The 14,096-nt window shown below is 45.1% G+C and overlaps 1 protein-coding gene across 5 annotated transcripts in view; it reads right to left on the bottom strand.

Moving 5' to 3' along the window:
- Positions 1-275: 275 nt before the first annotated feature.
- Positions 276-14,096, bottom strand: part of LOC141133309 (granzyme A-like) — a 153,781-nt gene continuing 139,960 nt past the window's right edge. For all 5 annotated transcript variants that reach the window (XM_073622636.1, XM_073622623.1, XM_073622613.1 and 2 more), the window contains 2 exons: positions 10,583-10,849; positions 276-980 (listed from right to left, as the gene is read on the bottom strand). In XM_073622636.1, the coding sequence (XP_073478737.1) occupies positions 810-980; positions 10,583-10,849 (438 nt within the window). In that variant the 3' untranslated portion in view covers positions 276-809. The remainder of the gene's footprint in view (positions 981-10,582; positions 10,850-14,096) is intronic.

The raw sequence follows: 14,096 nt of genomic DNA, 5'->3' as shown, positions 1-14,096 counted from the left end.
ATCTAATTATCCGAGTTTCCATTAATTCCTATGGGGAAACTCGCTTTGATATACAAGTGCTTTGGATTAAAAATATGCTTCTGAAAGGTATTATGCTCTTAATCCAAGGTACTACTGTATTTGTATGGCAACAAAATGAATTTCAGTTAACGCTAATCAGACATGAGTAAGGTGTAAGATTCTAATAGCTTGCTATATATTGTTTAGCTATGTATGTTGCTTTTTTAGGTTAGTAAATAGGCAGGTTATTAAGAAAACAATAAACAAAAAGAGGATGACTATAAGGTAAAACTTTATTGTCAAGCCAGCATGAGAATTGGTTGCTTTGATTAAATGGACACATTTCTCTCCACCTGTTTTATTTACATCTGGATACATCTAACATTACTATCAGTAATTGTCAATGAAAAAGCTCCAAAGTGGCAGAGATACAATGTAAAGGCAGTAAAATGTCAACATTTCACAAATTACAAACAAAGCAAGTACAGAGTCATATAAAATAACCAATGATGAAACAACAAAAATAACCATAATTTGTGTTCATAGTATAAAGAGTCATCTTGAGTATGTGGTGGGATCAGGATGATAGAAAGAATTATGCATCTGCTGTTTGCTAATATATAATATATAGGAACCCTGAATGCTAGAGATCCCTATTTCAAATTAAGGAAATTTAGAGAATTTTGAAAACAGGTAAGATTGGAAAAGGGGTATTATATTATAGTAAGCAGAGGGGGAAAATGAGCTATGAGGAAGGGGTTCAGAAAAGAGGAACTAGCAGTATTTTTAGATATAAAAGCACAAAAGGGCTAGTTAATAGCATTTGTTTTCTTATTTATTTCCTTTTCAATCCAATCGATATACTCTTTGGTGAGGAATGTGTAGACACCTGGTATTTTAGGGTTCGCACATGGTTTTGGACCAAAAGACACAATTCCCCGAAACATTTTCTCGCATATTAAAGGTCCTCCAGAATCACCCTGAAATATATAAAACAAAATAATATAAACAAAAACTACTAGACTAGGCAGACACAATGACCAGTGGCTACGCAGAGCCAGATCATCCACAAGGCAAGGATGGCAGGAGCTTAGAGCCTGGTGGATGTGCAGGGGCCCAGCTACAAACTACATGCTCCTGCCAGGGAGATAGCACACTGTTGATCAAAGCTGTGAACTTGCCTGCCACTTAGGGTTGCTACCTGTCCAGGATTCACCCGGACAATTCGGGTTTTGAATCATGTGTCCGGGTTTTAGTCTGCCTGAAACCCGGACACATTATTTAGACTGGGCTGTGGGCTAGACACACACAAATCTGTTCCTGTCCGGGAGCTGCAGCGTCTGTCTGGGGGCAGGTTTTCATACCTCCAACTTTTTGGAGATGGGAATGAGGGACACCTATTAGCAAGAGTATGTAGGCATAGGACACACCCCAGGCCATGCACCTGCCCTGCCCTCTTAAAGGAGAATCACACAGAAAAATGATTGGTTAAATGCACTACTATTCCTTTATATTGGCTTTTAAAATTTACAAATGCAGCAATTTAGAAATTGGAAAACACTTTTTGAAAGATAAAAAGTGCATTTTATATTCAACTATGTAGATCAGACCAAAAAGAGGGACAGAGGGACTTTGTTCCAAGTCAGGGACAGTCCCTCGAAATCAGGGACAGTTGGGAGCTATGGGTTCGGCGTCACTGGGGGCGGGCCAATGATGTCAGCAAGAGCTGTTTGTCCACGCCCACTGTTTGCCATAGCTCACATAGTTACTACTTTCCTTGGGGCACCTAAAGGTGTCCTTGGTCTTTCATAATCCTGTAGTGTATACTACAAAAAAATAAATGTTCCATGTGCCTCTAAAGTGTCTAAAGTGAAAACATGTACCAACGAGAATTAAAACTTTCTGGTCATGATCCATACACTTGGTGTCACGAAGATCCTGCCAGTAACCGGCGTCCCAGGCGCACGGGAACCCGGCCACGGGTCCCATTGCGCATGCGCGCGCGTTCACGGGTGCGGTCACGCACAGGCACGCGCGCGCGCACTCCCGCTGGTGCCCGGCGGGCTATTTAAACCTGCCTGTCACACTCCATCCCCGCTGTCTGCTCTACAGCGTTCTGTGAGTGTTACCTGATCTAATCTGTGTTTCCTGTTATCTGACCCGGCTTCCTGTTTGACGATCCTGCTATCTGCCTGCACTAGACTCTCTTGGCTTGCCTGACCATCCCTCTGTATTACCCCTGGTACCTCTGCTGTCCGAACGTTACTGACCACCGGCTTGTTGACCCTCCGCTGTGTTCATCAGCTTCAAGTCTGCTACCTGCTGTTGTTCCTGGATCCAGTCCGGCCTCCAGTTGCCTTTACCTGCTGTTGTTCCTGGTTCCAGTCCAGCGTTCCAGGCTACCTTCTGCTGTGTTCCAGCCCAGCGTTCCAGGCTATCTTCTGCTGTGTCCAGTCCAGCGTTCCAGTCTACTACCTGCTGTTATTCCTGGTTCCAGTCCAGCGTTCCAGGCTATCTTCTGCTGTGTTCCAGTCCAGCGTTCCAGTCTACTACCTGCTGTTGTTCTTGTTTCCAGTCCAGCGTTCCAGGCTATCTTCTGCTGTGTTCCAGTCCAGCGTTCCAGTCTACTACCTGCTGTTGTTCTTGTTTCCAGTCCAGCGTTCCAGGCTATCTTCTGCTGTGTTCCAGTCCAGCGTTCCAGTCTGCTACCTGCTGTTGTTCCTGGTTCCAGTCCAGCGTTCCAGGCTATCTTCTGCTGTGTTCCAGTCCAGCGTTCCAGTCTACTACCTGCTGTTGTTCCTGGTTCCAGTCCGGCGTTCCAGGCTACCTTCTGCTGTGTTCCAGCCCAGCGTTCCAGGCTATCTTCTGCTGTGTTCCAGTCCAGCTCTCAGTCTGCTATCACCTGCTGTTGTTCCTGGTTCCAGTCCTGCATTCCAGTCCCCGTCCTCAGTCTACTCCTCAGAGGGTGCCACCACTACTGGACTTTCAGCAACTGTTGATCCTGCCAGGCACCCATACCACTCTTCACTCCTGGCCCTCTGTCTCCATTCCAGGGGAACGGGAGTGGGAGCTGTAAGGGAGGTCTTTTCCTGCACTTCAGGCTCACAACCTACCAGGTACGTGACAGTAGCAGACAGCCATGTCTGAGCCTGAGCAGGGAACATCTCCCATGGAGGAACTCTGTGCACACCTGGCAGGATTGACTGAAGCAGTCAAAAGTCTGCAGCAAGGATACACCAGACTGGAGGAACGAGTGTTAACCCTGTCTAATCCCATTGGGGCCCAGGGAGCTTCCTCTGCTCCTGCTCCCTCAGTTGGGCCTTCCTCAACGGTGGTAATGCTCCCTCCGGAACCTAAGGTTCCCACACCTGAACGTTTCTTCGGAAATCGCCATAAGTTCAGAGCTTTCCGCAATTCTTGCGAACTATTTTTTGCTCTTCAGCCACGTACCTTTTCCCTGGAGGCTACAAAGGTGGGCTATGTGATTTCTCTGCTCTCTGGTGACCCCCAAACCTGGGCCCATCGCCTCCTAGAGCAAAAAGACATATCTCTGACCAACCTCTCCACTTTCTTTGCCGCACTAGGTCAGCTATATGATGACCCCCAGCTATCTGTAACTGCAGAAGCGGCTCTACACACCCTGCAACAAGGTCGCAGAGCAGCAGAGGATTATGTGGCTGAATTTAGGAAGTGGAGTGCGGATACTAACTGGAACGATGCGGCTCTCCGTTATCAATTTCGGTTGGGACTTTCTGATCCTCTGAAGGATGAACTGGCCAGGGTGGGTACACCACAGACTTTAAATGCTTTAATCGATCTAGCTATCCAGATCGATCGACGACTACGAGAACGCAGGTCGGAGAGAGCTATGGGGTCTCCTCGTCCAACTTGGGTTACCCCTAAGGTTCCACATCACCCATCATCAACACCACCTACCTCCACGTTTAACTTACCTGAGCCAATGCAACTGGGTGTCTTGCGACCTTCACTCACCCCAGAGGAACGACAACGTCGTCGTGCAAATAACTTGTGCCTGTATTGTGGGGAACCCAGGCACTACGTCAGGAACTGTCCTCTCAAGATCCGTAAGTGTTTATCCCTATCTACTGACTATGTAACATCCCTGGTTAAAAATACCACTCACCTTGCTCTGCCTCTTCTGCTACAGCTTCCAGGGAAGGATCTACAAGTCGCCGCCATTATTGATTCAGGAGCTTGCAGCTGCTTCATGGATTCTCGTTTTGCCATCCAACACCAAATACCTTTGTCACCTAAAGCTCATGGACTTTCTATCCATCTAGCTGATGGAACCGCTATCAAGTCTGGACCTGTCACCCATGAGACTATGCCAATACCTGTTCTCATTTCCAACATGCATCAGGAACAGCTGCGCCTGGACATCATCACTTCACCTCTGTTCCCCATAATACTTGGCATGCCATGGTTACAGGCCCACAATCCGGATATAAATTGGATCACGGGTGAGGTGACCTTTTCCTCTACTTACTGCCAACAGTTTTGCAGAACCCAGAACATCCAGGAGAACTCTACCCTGTTATGCCTAGATACAGATCCTGGTCTGCTTCAATCCATTCCTTCAGCCTATCATGATTTCCTGGACGTATTTAGTAAACAGAGGGCAGAGGTGTTACCCCCTCACCGGGCCTATGACTGTCCCATCGAGTTGCTTCCTGGTGCTGAAATTCCTTTTGGAAGAATATTCCCCCTGACTGAAGTGGAGCAAGGGGCATTGAAGGAATACATTGATGAAAACCTCAAAAGAGGCTTCATTCGTCCATCCACGTCCCCCGCAGGTGCAGGCATCTTCTTCGTGCAGAAGAAAGATAAGACTCTCAGGCCGTGCGTGGATTACCGCGAACTAAACAAGATTACTGTGAAGAATCGGTACCCTCTCCCCTTAGTACCCGAGTTGTTTCAGAGACTGGGAACGGCTACCATATTCACCAAACTTGACCTCCGTGGGGCCTACAATTTAGTTCGTATCAGGGATGGTGACGAATGGAAGACCGCTTTTCGTACCCGTTATGGGCATTTTGAATACCTAGTGATGCCTTTCGGCCTGTGTAATGCCCCTGCCACATTTCAATACTTTATTAATGATGTGCTACGTGACTTTTTAGACCTGTTTGTCATTGTCTATTTAGATGACATATTGATTTTCTCTTGTTCCCTTGAATCCCATCGTAGGCACGTCAGGAGTGTACTGGGTCGACTTCGACAACACGGTCTGTATGCAAAGGCTGAAAAATGTGAATTCGAACAGGAAAGTATCCCATTTTTAGGGTTGGTCATCTCCAGTAAGGGCATTAAAATGGACCCCCAGAAGGTCACGGCTGTTCTAGATTGGCCAGTCCCGACGGATAAGAAAGGAATCCAGCGATTCGTTGGATTCGCTAACTTTTACCGCAAATTTATTAAGGGGTTCTCAGCTATCATTGCACCCATCACACAGCTTACCAAACAGGGTACACGCTTCCATTGGTCGGCCGAGGCTCAAAAGGCTTTTGAGACTCTCAAGGGCCTTTTTACCTCCGCCTCTGTACTGAAACACCCAGATTCCTCTCTGCCATTTATTCTAGAAGTGGATGCATCTGAAATTGCTGTAGGAGCAGTATTATCCCAAAGACAGGGAACCAAGGCCCTGCTGCATCCTGTGGCTTTCTTTTCTCGTAAATTATCCACGGCAGAGAGAAATTATGATGTAGGTGACAGAGAGTTGTTGGCAATCAAGTCAGCATTGGAGGAGTGGCGCTATCTGTTGGAGGGTGCCGCTCATCCAGTTCTAATCTTTACAGATCATAAGAACCTGGAGTATTTGAGGTCTGCAAAGAGGTTGAAACCACGTCAGGCCAGGTGGGCTCTCTTTTTCTCCAGGTTCTCCTTCCATGTCACTTACCGTCCCGGCTCCAAGAACACCAAACCAGACGCCCTGTCTAGGATGTTCCACAAACCTCAAGAGATTTCCCCTCCAGACACCATTTTGTCTCCTGGGAACTTTCTTCTACTTCAGGGAAACCTGCTTTCCCGGATTAAACAGGCCTCCGCAGATATAGAATCTTCCATTAAGACAGAACTCCAGGTTAAGGATGGGTTATTGTGGCATGAGAATAGGATCTTTATACCTGAAACACTACGAGCTCCAGTACTAGAGCTCTGTCACGATCATGCGCTGGCTGGGCATTTTGGTGTGGCTAAGACCACTGATTTGGTTCAGCGCACCTTCTGGTGGCCTCAGCTGCGCAAAGATTGTAAGGAGTTTGTAGAGTCCTGTACCACCTGCCTTAGGAACAAAGGGCACAAAACAAGGGCATGGGGTCTACTAAAACCCTTGCCTGTCCCAGATAGACCCTGGAAAATGCTCTCGATAGATTTTATTGTAGAACTACCCCCGGCCGGGGGCTTCACTTCAATCTTTGTCATAGTGGACCGGTTGTCGAAGATGGCGCACTTTGTCCCAATGAAGGGTACCCCTTCAGCTACAGAAACAGCACAAGCATTCATTAAAGAGGTTGTCAGGCTCCATGGGGTACCAATTAACATCGTTTCAGATCGAGGGGTACAATTTACCTCTCGATTCTGGAGGGCTTTGTGTAAGACCTTGGACATTGAACTCTCGTTTTCATCGGCTTATCACCCCCAGACTAATGGGCAAACAGAAAGAACAAACCAGACTCTTGAACAATATTTGCGCTGTTTTTCTTCTTTTTCCCAAGATAATTGGATTGCTGTTTTACCATTGGCTGAATTCGCTTATAACAATTCTATTCACTCTGCTATCAAGCAAACTCCGTTTTTTGCGAATTATGGTTTCCATCCCTCATTTTTACCAAATTCTCTTCCAGAATGCACGGTACCCGCAGTCCAGGAGAAATTGGATTTCTTTACCTCTAACAACCAAGTTTTACAGGACACCATGACCAGAACCCAGGAGTACAACAAAGCGACCTTCGATAAAAAGAGGCGAGGTGAGCTCTTACTTGCACCTGGGGATCAGGTATGGTTGTCCACCATAAACCTTAGGTTGGCCTGCCCTTCCAAGAAGTTGGGTCCCAAATTTCTTGGACCATTCCCTGTTAAACGGAGAATTAATGAAGTTGCATATGAACTTGAACTTCCGGATTCACTAAAAGTACATCCAGTTTTTCACGTGTCCCTGCTTAAACCATCTATTACTAACCCATTTCCAGGTCGAAGTACGGATCCTCCTGATCCAATCCTGGTAGATGGGGAAGAGGAATTCGAGGTGGAGGCTATCATGGACCACAGGAAAAGAGGTAATCAAAACCAATTCTTAATAAAATGGAAGGGGTTTGGCCCAGAGGAGAATTCTTGGGAACCAGAGGATAATATTCATGCTGAAGACCTGTTACAAGCCTTTAAAACAGCTCATCCAGAGAGATTTTTTCAAAGGGGCATCCGGAGGCTGCCCCTTGGGGGGGGGCAATGTCACGAAGATCCTGCCAGTAACCGGCGTCCCAGGCGCACGGGAACCCGGCCACGGGTCCCATTGCGCATGCGCGCGCGTTCACGGGTGCGGTCACGCACAGGCACGCGCGCGCGCACTCCCGCTGGTGCCCGGCGGGCTATTTAAACCTGCCTGTCACACTCCATCCCCGCTGTCTGCTCTACAGCGTTCTGTGAGTGTTACCTGATCTAATCTGTGTTTCCTGTTATCTGACCCGGCTTCCTGTTTGACGATCCTGCTATCTGCCTGCACTAGACTCTCTTGGCTTGCCTGACCATCCCTCTGTATTACCCCTGGTACCTCTGCTGTCCGAACGTTACTGACCACCGGCTTGTTGACCCTCCGCTGTGTTCATCAGCTTCAAGTCTGCTACCTGCTGTTGTTCCTGGATCCAGTCCGGCCTCCAGTTGCCTTTACCTGCTGTTGTTCCTGGTTCCAGTCCAGCGTTCCAGGCTACCTTCTGCTGTGTTCCAGCCCAGCGTTCCAGGCTATCTTCTGCTGTGTCCAGTCCAGCGTTCCAGTCTACTACCTGCTGTTATTCCTGGTTCCAGTCCAGCGTTCCAGGCTATCTTCTGCTGTGTTCCAGTCCAGCGTTCCAGTCTACTACCTGCTGTTGTTCTTGTTTCCAGTCCAGCGTTCCAGGCTATCTTCTGCTGTGTTCCAGTCCAGCGTTCCAGTCTACTACCTGCTGTTGTTCTTGTTTCCAGTCCAGCGTTCCAGGCTATCTTCTGCTGTGTTCCAGTCCAGCGTTCCAGTCTGCTACCTGCTGTTGTTCCTGGTTCCAGTCCAGCGTTCCAGGCTATCTTCTGCTGTGTTCCAGTCCAGCGTTCCAGTCTACTACCTGCTGTTGTTCCTGGTTCCAGTCCGGCGTTCCAGGCTACCTTCTGCTGTGTTCCAGCCCAGCGTTCCAGGCTATCTTCTGCTGTGTTCCAGTCCAGCTCTCAGTCTGCTATCACCTGCTGTTGTTCCTGGTTCCAGTCCTGCATTCCAGTCCCCGTCCTCAGTCTACTCCTCAGAGGGTGCCACCACTACTGGACTTTCAGCAACTGTTGATCCTGCCAGGCACCCATACCACTCTTCACTCCTGGCCCTCTGTCTCCATTCCAGGGGAACGGGAGTGGGAGCTGTAAGGGAGGTCTTTTCCTGCACTTCAGGCTCACAACCTACCAGGTACGTGACACTTGGATAAGCTCTGAAGAGGGTCCTGTGATCCGGATAAAGATGAGTTTATGATGACTACATACCTCTGATGACCTGGATCATATCATATGCATTTTGGCTGTTGTATTCATTAGCCAACAACTATATCTGGTGAGTGCTTTTTTCTGAGATTGGTGGAGGTCGCGCTGGGTGATTGAAGCACTAGAGGAGTAGATCACCTGAATCATATCACTTGATATTTCTTCATAAGAACTATTCTATGTTTGATTCTTTTGAATAGGTTCAATGTTGGACTCACTTTCATAACACTTCAGGTGTTTTGTGTTTATTGATATTGTGCTGAGCGCTGCATTTTTTCTTTGTTATTATTATCACAGTGTTTTGTATATCCACACTAATTACTAGCAGCTATACAGGCATACCCCACTTTTAAGTACACAATGGGGTTTATTTACTAAAGCTAGAAAGTGCAAAATCAGGCTCACTTCTGTATAGAAACCAATGAGCTTCTAACCCCAGCTTGTTCAATGAAGCTTTGGCAATAAAACCTGGACACTCATTGGTTTCTATGCAGAAGTGATTTTGCACTTTCCAGCTTTAGTAAATAAACCCCATTGCATAGTTAAAAGTGGGGCATGCCTGTATACCATTAAGCGCTGACACCATTTTTTTTTTAAATGCTGTTCAACAAGGAGCAGCATTTTTATATAGGCTTAAAAGATCATATTAAAAATGCACAATTATTTCAAAAAACAAGCTTGGGGGATATTTTAAGGCCCCTTTCACACGGGGCGGATCCGTTTGACGGACTCCACTTGCTCAGCAGGGCTTGCTCTGTTGATCCCCGCTGAGCAGGCGGGTGACAGGTCTGTCTCCACTGTCGTCTCTATGGAGATAAGATGAAAGCAGACCACCTGTCCGTTTTCATCCGATCCACCAGAGGGATAGCTAATAGGACCACCATCCATCTGGATTTGGGCGGATCGGATATCAGCAGATGTCAGCGGACTTCTGCCGATCCATAGGGGCGAATGGATGGTCTGATCAGGTCCGCCTGTCCGTTTTTCAGGTTCGGACAGCCTGTGTGAAAGGGGCCTAAAGTTGCCTGTGAAATGGCACACCTGAATAATATAATAAAGCAAAAGTGACATTTACAAAATAACAAAAGCCATGTAAATTGCTGATTAATATATAAAGTTCCCAGACACTTAATTCGTGTTGTAAACCACCCACAGGAGATTCCTTTCAACATCTATCCAGGATAAGGGTCTGGTATGGATTGTAAGGGGGACCCCGCCTAATAAACTAACACCATAGGGACCCAACAAATCCATACCAGACCTTTATCCAGGTATCCAGCCTTGCTGACCAGGAAAAGGGGGGGGCAGACAATGTGCTCTCTTCCTAAACCATTTCAAGGGAGTTCCTAGGCAAAGCACCCTGTCCCCGCACTGATGAGGACAAGAATTCTCCCCACATCCCTGGCCCCATTCACTTCTATCCAGGAGATTACCCAGCCAGAAACTGAATATAAACAAAGGGTTTGGTGATGTTAGCTGACATCACTGACCAAATATGGCCACATGTCTCTATATATGGTTAATGATGTCAGCCAACATCCCCAGCCCCACTGTTTACATTCAGCTGAATGGGGATGGGATGTAAAATAGTTGCTAGGAATAGGGCAACCACCAGCATTTTAGAATCTACAGTGCTGAGCAGGAAGCCGTCGTTCGTTGATGGAGGTAGTACTAGTGCTACTAATGAATGACTTCCTGCACAGCTGGAGGTTTGATGTGGGGTCAACAAACAGGCTATTTAATTAAAAAGTCTCAAACAGCTAGAGTTGAGGATGAAGCCTACATTGCCCTGAACTTGTACTTTATCCCAACTTGGAAAACTTATCTTAAATGACAATATCTATTCCATACTTACACCGCATGCAGCTTTCATTCCGCTTGCATCAAGGGTGCACATCTTGTTAGAGAGTTTTTTTACGCTAGTTTTCCACATTGCAGCACATTTCTTTCTGCTTAATGCTGGAAGTTCGACTTCCATCAGCTTGTCTGACAGTTGCGTGTTATTTTTTTGGGTTGTACCCCACCCTGCTGTGTTACACAAAGTCCCATCTTTGACATCATTAAATTCATTTGGTAATGGCAGAATCTTCACAGCTTTGGTTAGTTTTGCTTTGTAAGACAGCTGAAAGAGATTTGGAAAGCCACATTCATTTTTTTTTTCAGATAATTAAATTCTGATGTCTCATCTAAGTGGAAAATGATCATGAGAAGCAAACATAAATCATATTTACAGCTGAACAATATTGGGAGAGTTCCCTTTGCCAAAATATTGGCAAAAATGGGGTCATTTTGCCAAAATGTCTCCAATTTGGCGAAATACAGCAGAGTAAATAGAGAAGGCAAATTTGTAGGAGTGCGGTGGATTTTAACTAGATCCAATGAGTTGGGGAATGTCCTTTAAATTATCTTGGACCTGTTCTTGTGTTAAACAACCCTAACCCTTGTGAAAGAAATATTCAATTCTGTATTAAACTGTACTCCATTTTGTATGCTTTACTTATGTTTTGCACACTGCACTCATATTCTGCACACGACACTAATAATGTATTGCACATGATCATACTATTCTATCAGGTATTTGCATTCCTTAGACCCTAATAAGAAACTAGCCTGACTATGTACTGCTTCAGTTATAGCCCTTGTTAGCTTAAAGTGGTTGTATACCCAAATTTGACATTTTTACCTACAGATAAGCATATAATAAGGCTTACCTGTAGGTAAAATGAATATCTCCTAAACCTGTAAGGTTTAGGAGATATTCCCTTTGCATGCAGCCACTGACGTCAGCGACGCATGCGCTCTGAATGCCCGGCTGAAGGACCGGCAGATGCTGCCGGACCTTGCTGGGAAGAAAACTCCCACGCGCGTGCGCAGGAGTGACGTCAATGCGGCGCGGCCACTCACAGCACCGGAGCCACGAACCCGGAAGACAAGCCAAGGACAAGATGTCAGCTCCCACGGCGTGGACCGGGCTCCAAAATGGGGGCTTTTTCTGAGGTAAGCATTTCATAATGAGCTAGTATGTGCTAGTTATACTAGCTCATTATGCCTTTGCCTTGCAGGGTTTTTTTTTTTTTTTAATGTGCGGGTATACAACTGCTTTAAGTAAATACAAGTGTATGTGTTTAAGTACAATTGTCATATTATTCTGATACCTACGTAAGCATGGTTATAAAAAAAAGACACGGAATAAACAGAACACGTATTTGGAATGATGGTGGGTGTATTTTTTTGCGTCTGTTCCTACTGCAGAAGTTATTGTTGATTTGAAGCCACTAATCAATATTGGGATAGGAGCTGACTTTCTAAAAATTTCCAAATACACCTTAAATCCAGCAGTAACCCTAACCGCACAGTAAAACAAAGGCTTTCTTTATAGGGAAGTGCCGTGGCTTAGTACTTCTGCCTTGAAGCACACGGATCATCAGTTTGCATCTCAACCACTACACTACCTGCATTCAGTTTGCATGTTCTTCCTATACTTGTGAGGGTTTCTTCCGACACTCCAAAAAAATGCTTGTAGGTTCTTTGGCTCTTGTTTATATTGGTCCTAGGGGCACTGGATTGTAAGCTCTGAGGTCAGGGACTGATGTGAATGTACAATATATATGTAAAGCACTGCATAAACTGTTGGCACTATATAAATGTATATAAATGTATGTAATAAATAAATAAACAATGCCATGTTGATAACATAATGGAATCTCCTTTCAACTATCCTGAACATACTGTTGCGCATTATATATAGGAGAAAAAGAGTAAGGGACTTTTAAGGTACCAGAAATAGTCAAGGTGCATACAGTATAATAAAAATATTTAGTTTTATAAAATAGCACATAATCATGCCTGATACAACAATAATCACACATAGTAAAAGATTACATAACCATGCTCATAATCCCCATGTTGTCTGTCTATTTTTCTAAATAATGAGAACACTTTATTCTAATACAGTATTAGAATCCATATATAGCTTAATGGCAGAGAGATGGGGAGAGATAATCAATTGACTACGCGTTCCATTGATTTCCAACTTCTTCAGGAGTTAATGTTGTTTAATCAATATACACAATAAAACCCATATGCCATCATGTGGAGATCAGAATTAACAAGGCAGGAACAAGAGGGGGCACTGCCAGGGAACACAGAAGAACACTACCCCAAAGGTCTATGTATCAAGAAAGTGTAATGAGCTCCAAATAGTTATCCCGGAAATCGACTTTATAAAAAAATTGCAATTATGCTATAAATGGACCTGTAGAAGACAGTGTTGTCATTATTTAGAATAATAGGCAGACATGGGGATTTTGAGCGTGGAAGATTAGTATTTAACAATGTGTGAGTCTTGCTATATTGAGCTCAATTATTTAGTTTTTTATGACTGTCTAAATAAACAGTACACAGAACATGGACAATTATTTTAGTAAATATCAACTGCTAAATACCTTTTCTCAGCAGTATATAGCAGTCTTGTGACTTCTAACAGTGTGGTTTGAACACCGTTTACATATGAGCGTGCGAGCTCGGAGGGACGGGGCGCTTAAAATGTTTAATTTTTTTTCTTAGTTATTTTACCTTTTATTTTTACACTGTCCCTTTAAAAAAATGTTGGATCCCTTTTATTCCTATTACAAGGAATATAAACATCCCTTGTAATAGAAAAAAAGCAGGACAGGGCCTCTTTAATGTGAGATCTGGAGTCAAAAAGACCTCAGATCTCATATTTACACTTAAAAGCAATAAATAATAAAAAAATTTAAAAAAATGTAATTTCTTTTTTTTTTCTATAAAAAAACATTTCCCTTTAAGGCCGGAGGGGGGAAATTATGTTTGACTTTGCTCCGGTCCACCAAGGGCATAGAGTCGTGTGGGGGCCATCTTGCCCTCACTCCACTCAATGCCCATCCATCCCAGGGATCAGATCGTTTCCGCCACTTCCAACAGCTCCGGTAAGCGGCGAAGACACCCAGGAAGCGACGGGAGGGCACCTCTTCCGCCACCTATAAAAGTGATCTTGTGGCGAATCTTCTGCTGAGACCACTTTTATGTGAAAGAGGATCGCCAGCGTGGATAAAAATACTGGGGTTATGGAAGTTATCTGCTGCCATAACAACGGTATTTAACATCAAAGTAGTGGGTGGTCAGGCAGTGAAATGAAAGGTAAAACATTTTTGTATATATTTAAAAAAAACATTATAAATACCCTTTTCCTTTTTTATAGGTGATCACATACCCTCTGTTCTCAACTGCATAAGAGCTGGGGGGAGGAGAAGCAGCAGCACACTGAACTTGTCAGTAAATGGGCACTGTGCAGCGGGCGCATGTCAGGACAAGCCTGCTCAGTGGAGGAGAGCACACTGAGTTCCCAG

The sequence above is a fragment of the Aquarana catesbeiana genome, linkage group LG01 (assembly GCF_042186555.1).
Source record: "Aquarana catesbeiana isolate 2022-GZ linkage group LG01, ASM4218655v1, whole genome shotgun sequence".
Taxonomy (NCBI): Eukaryota; Metazoa; Chordata; class Amphibia; order Anura; family Ranidae; genus Aquarana; species Aquarana catesbeiana.
This window is presented reverse-complemented; position numbering and strand designations above follow the sequence as displayed.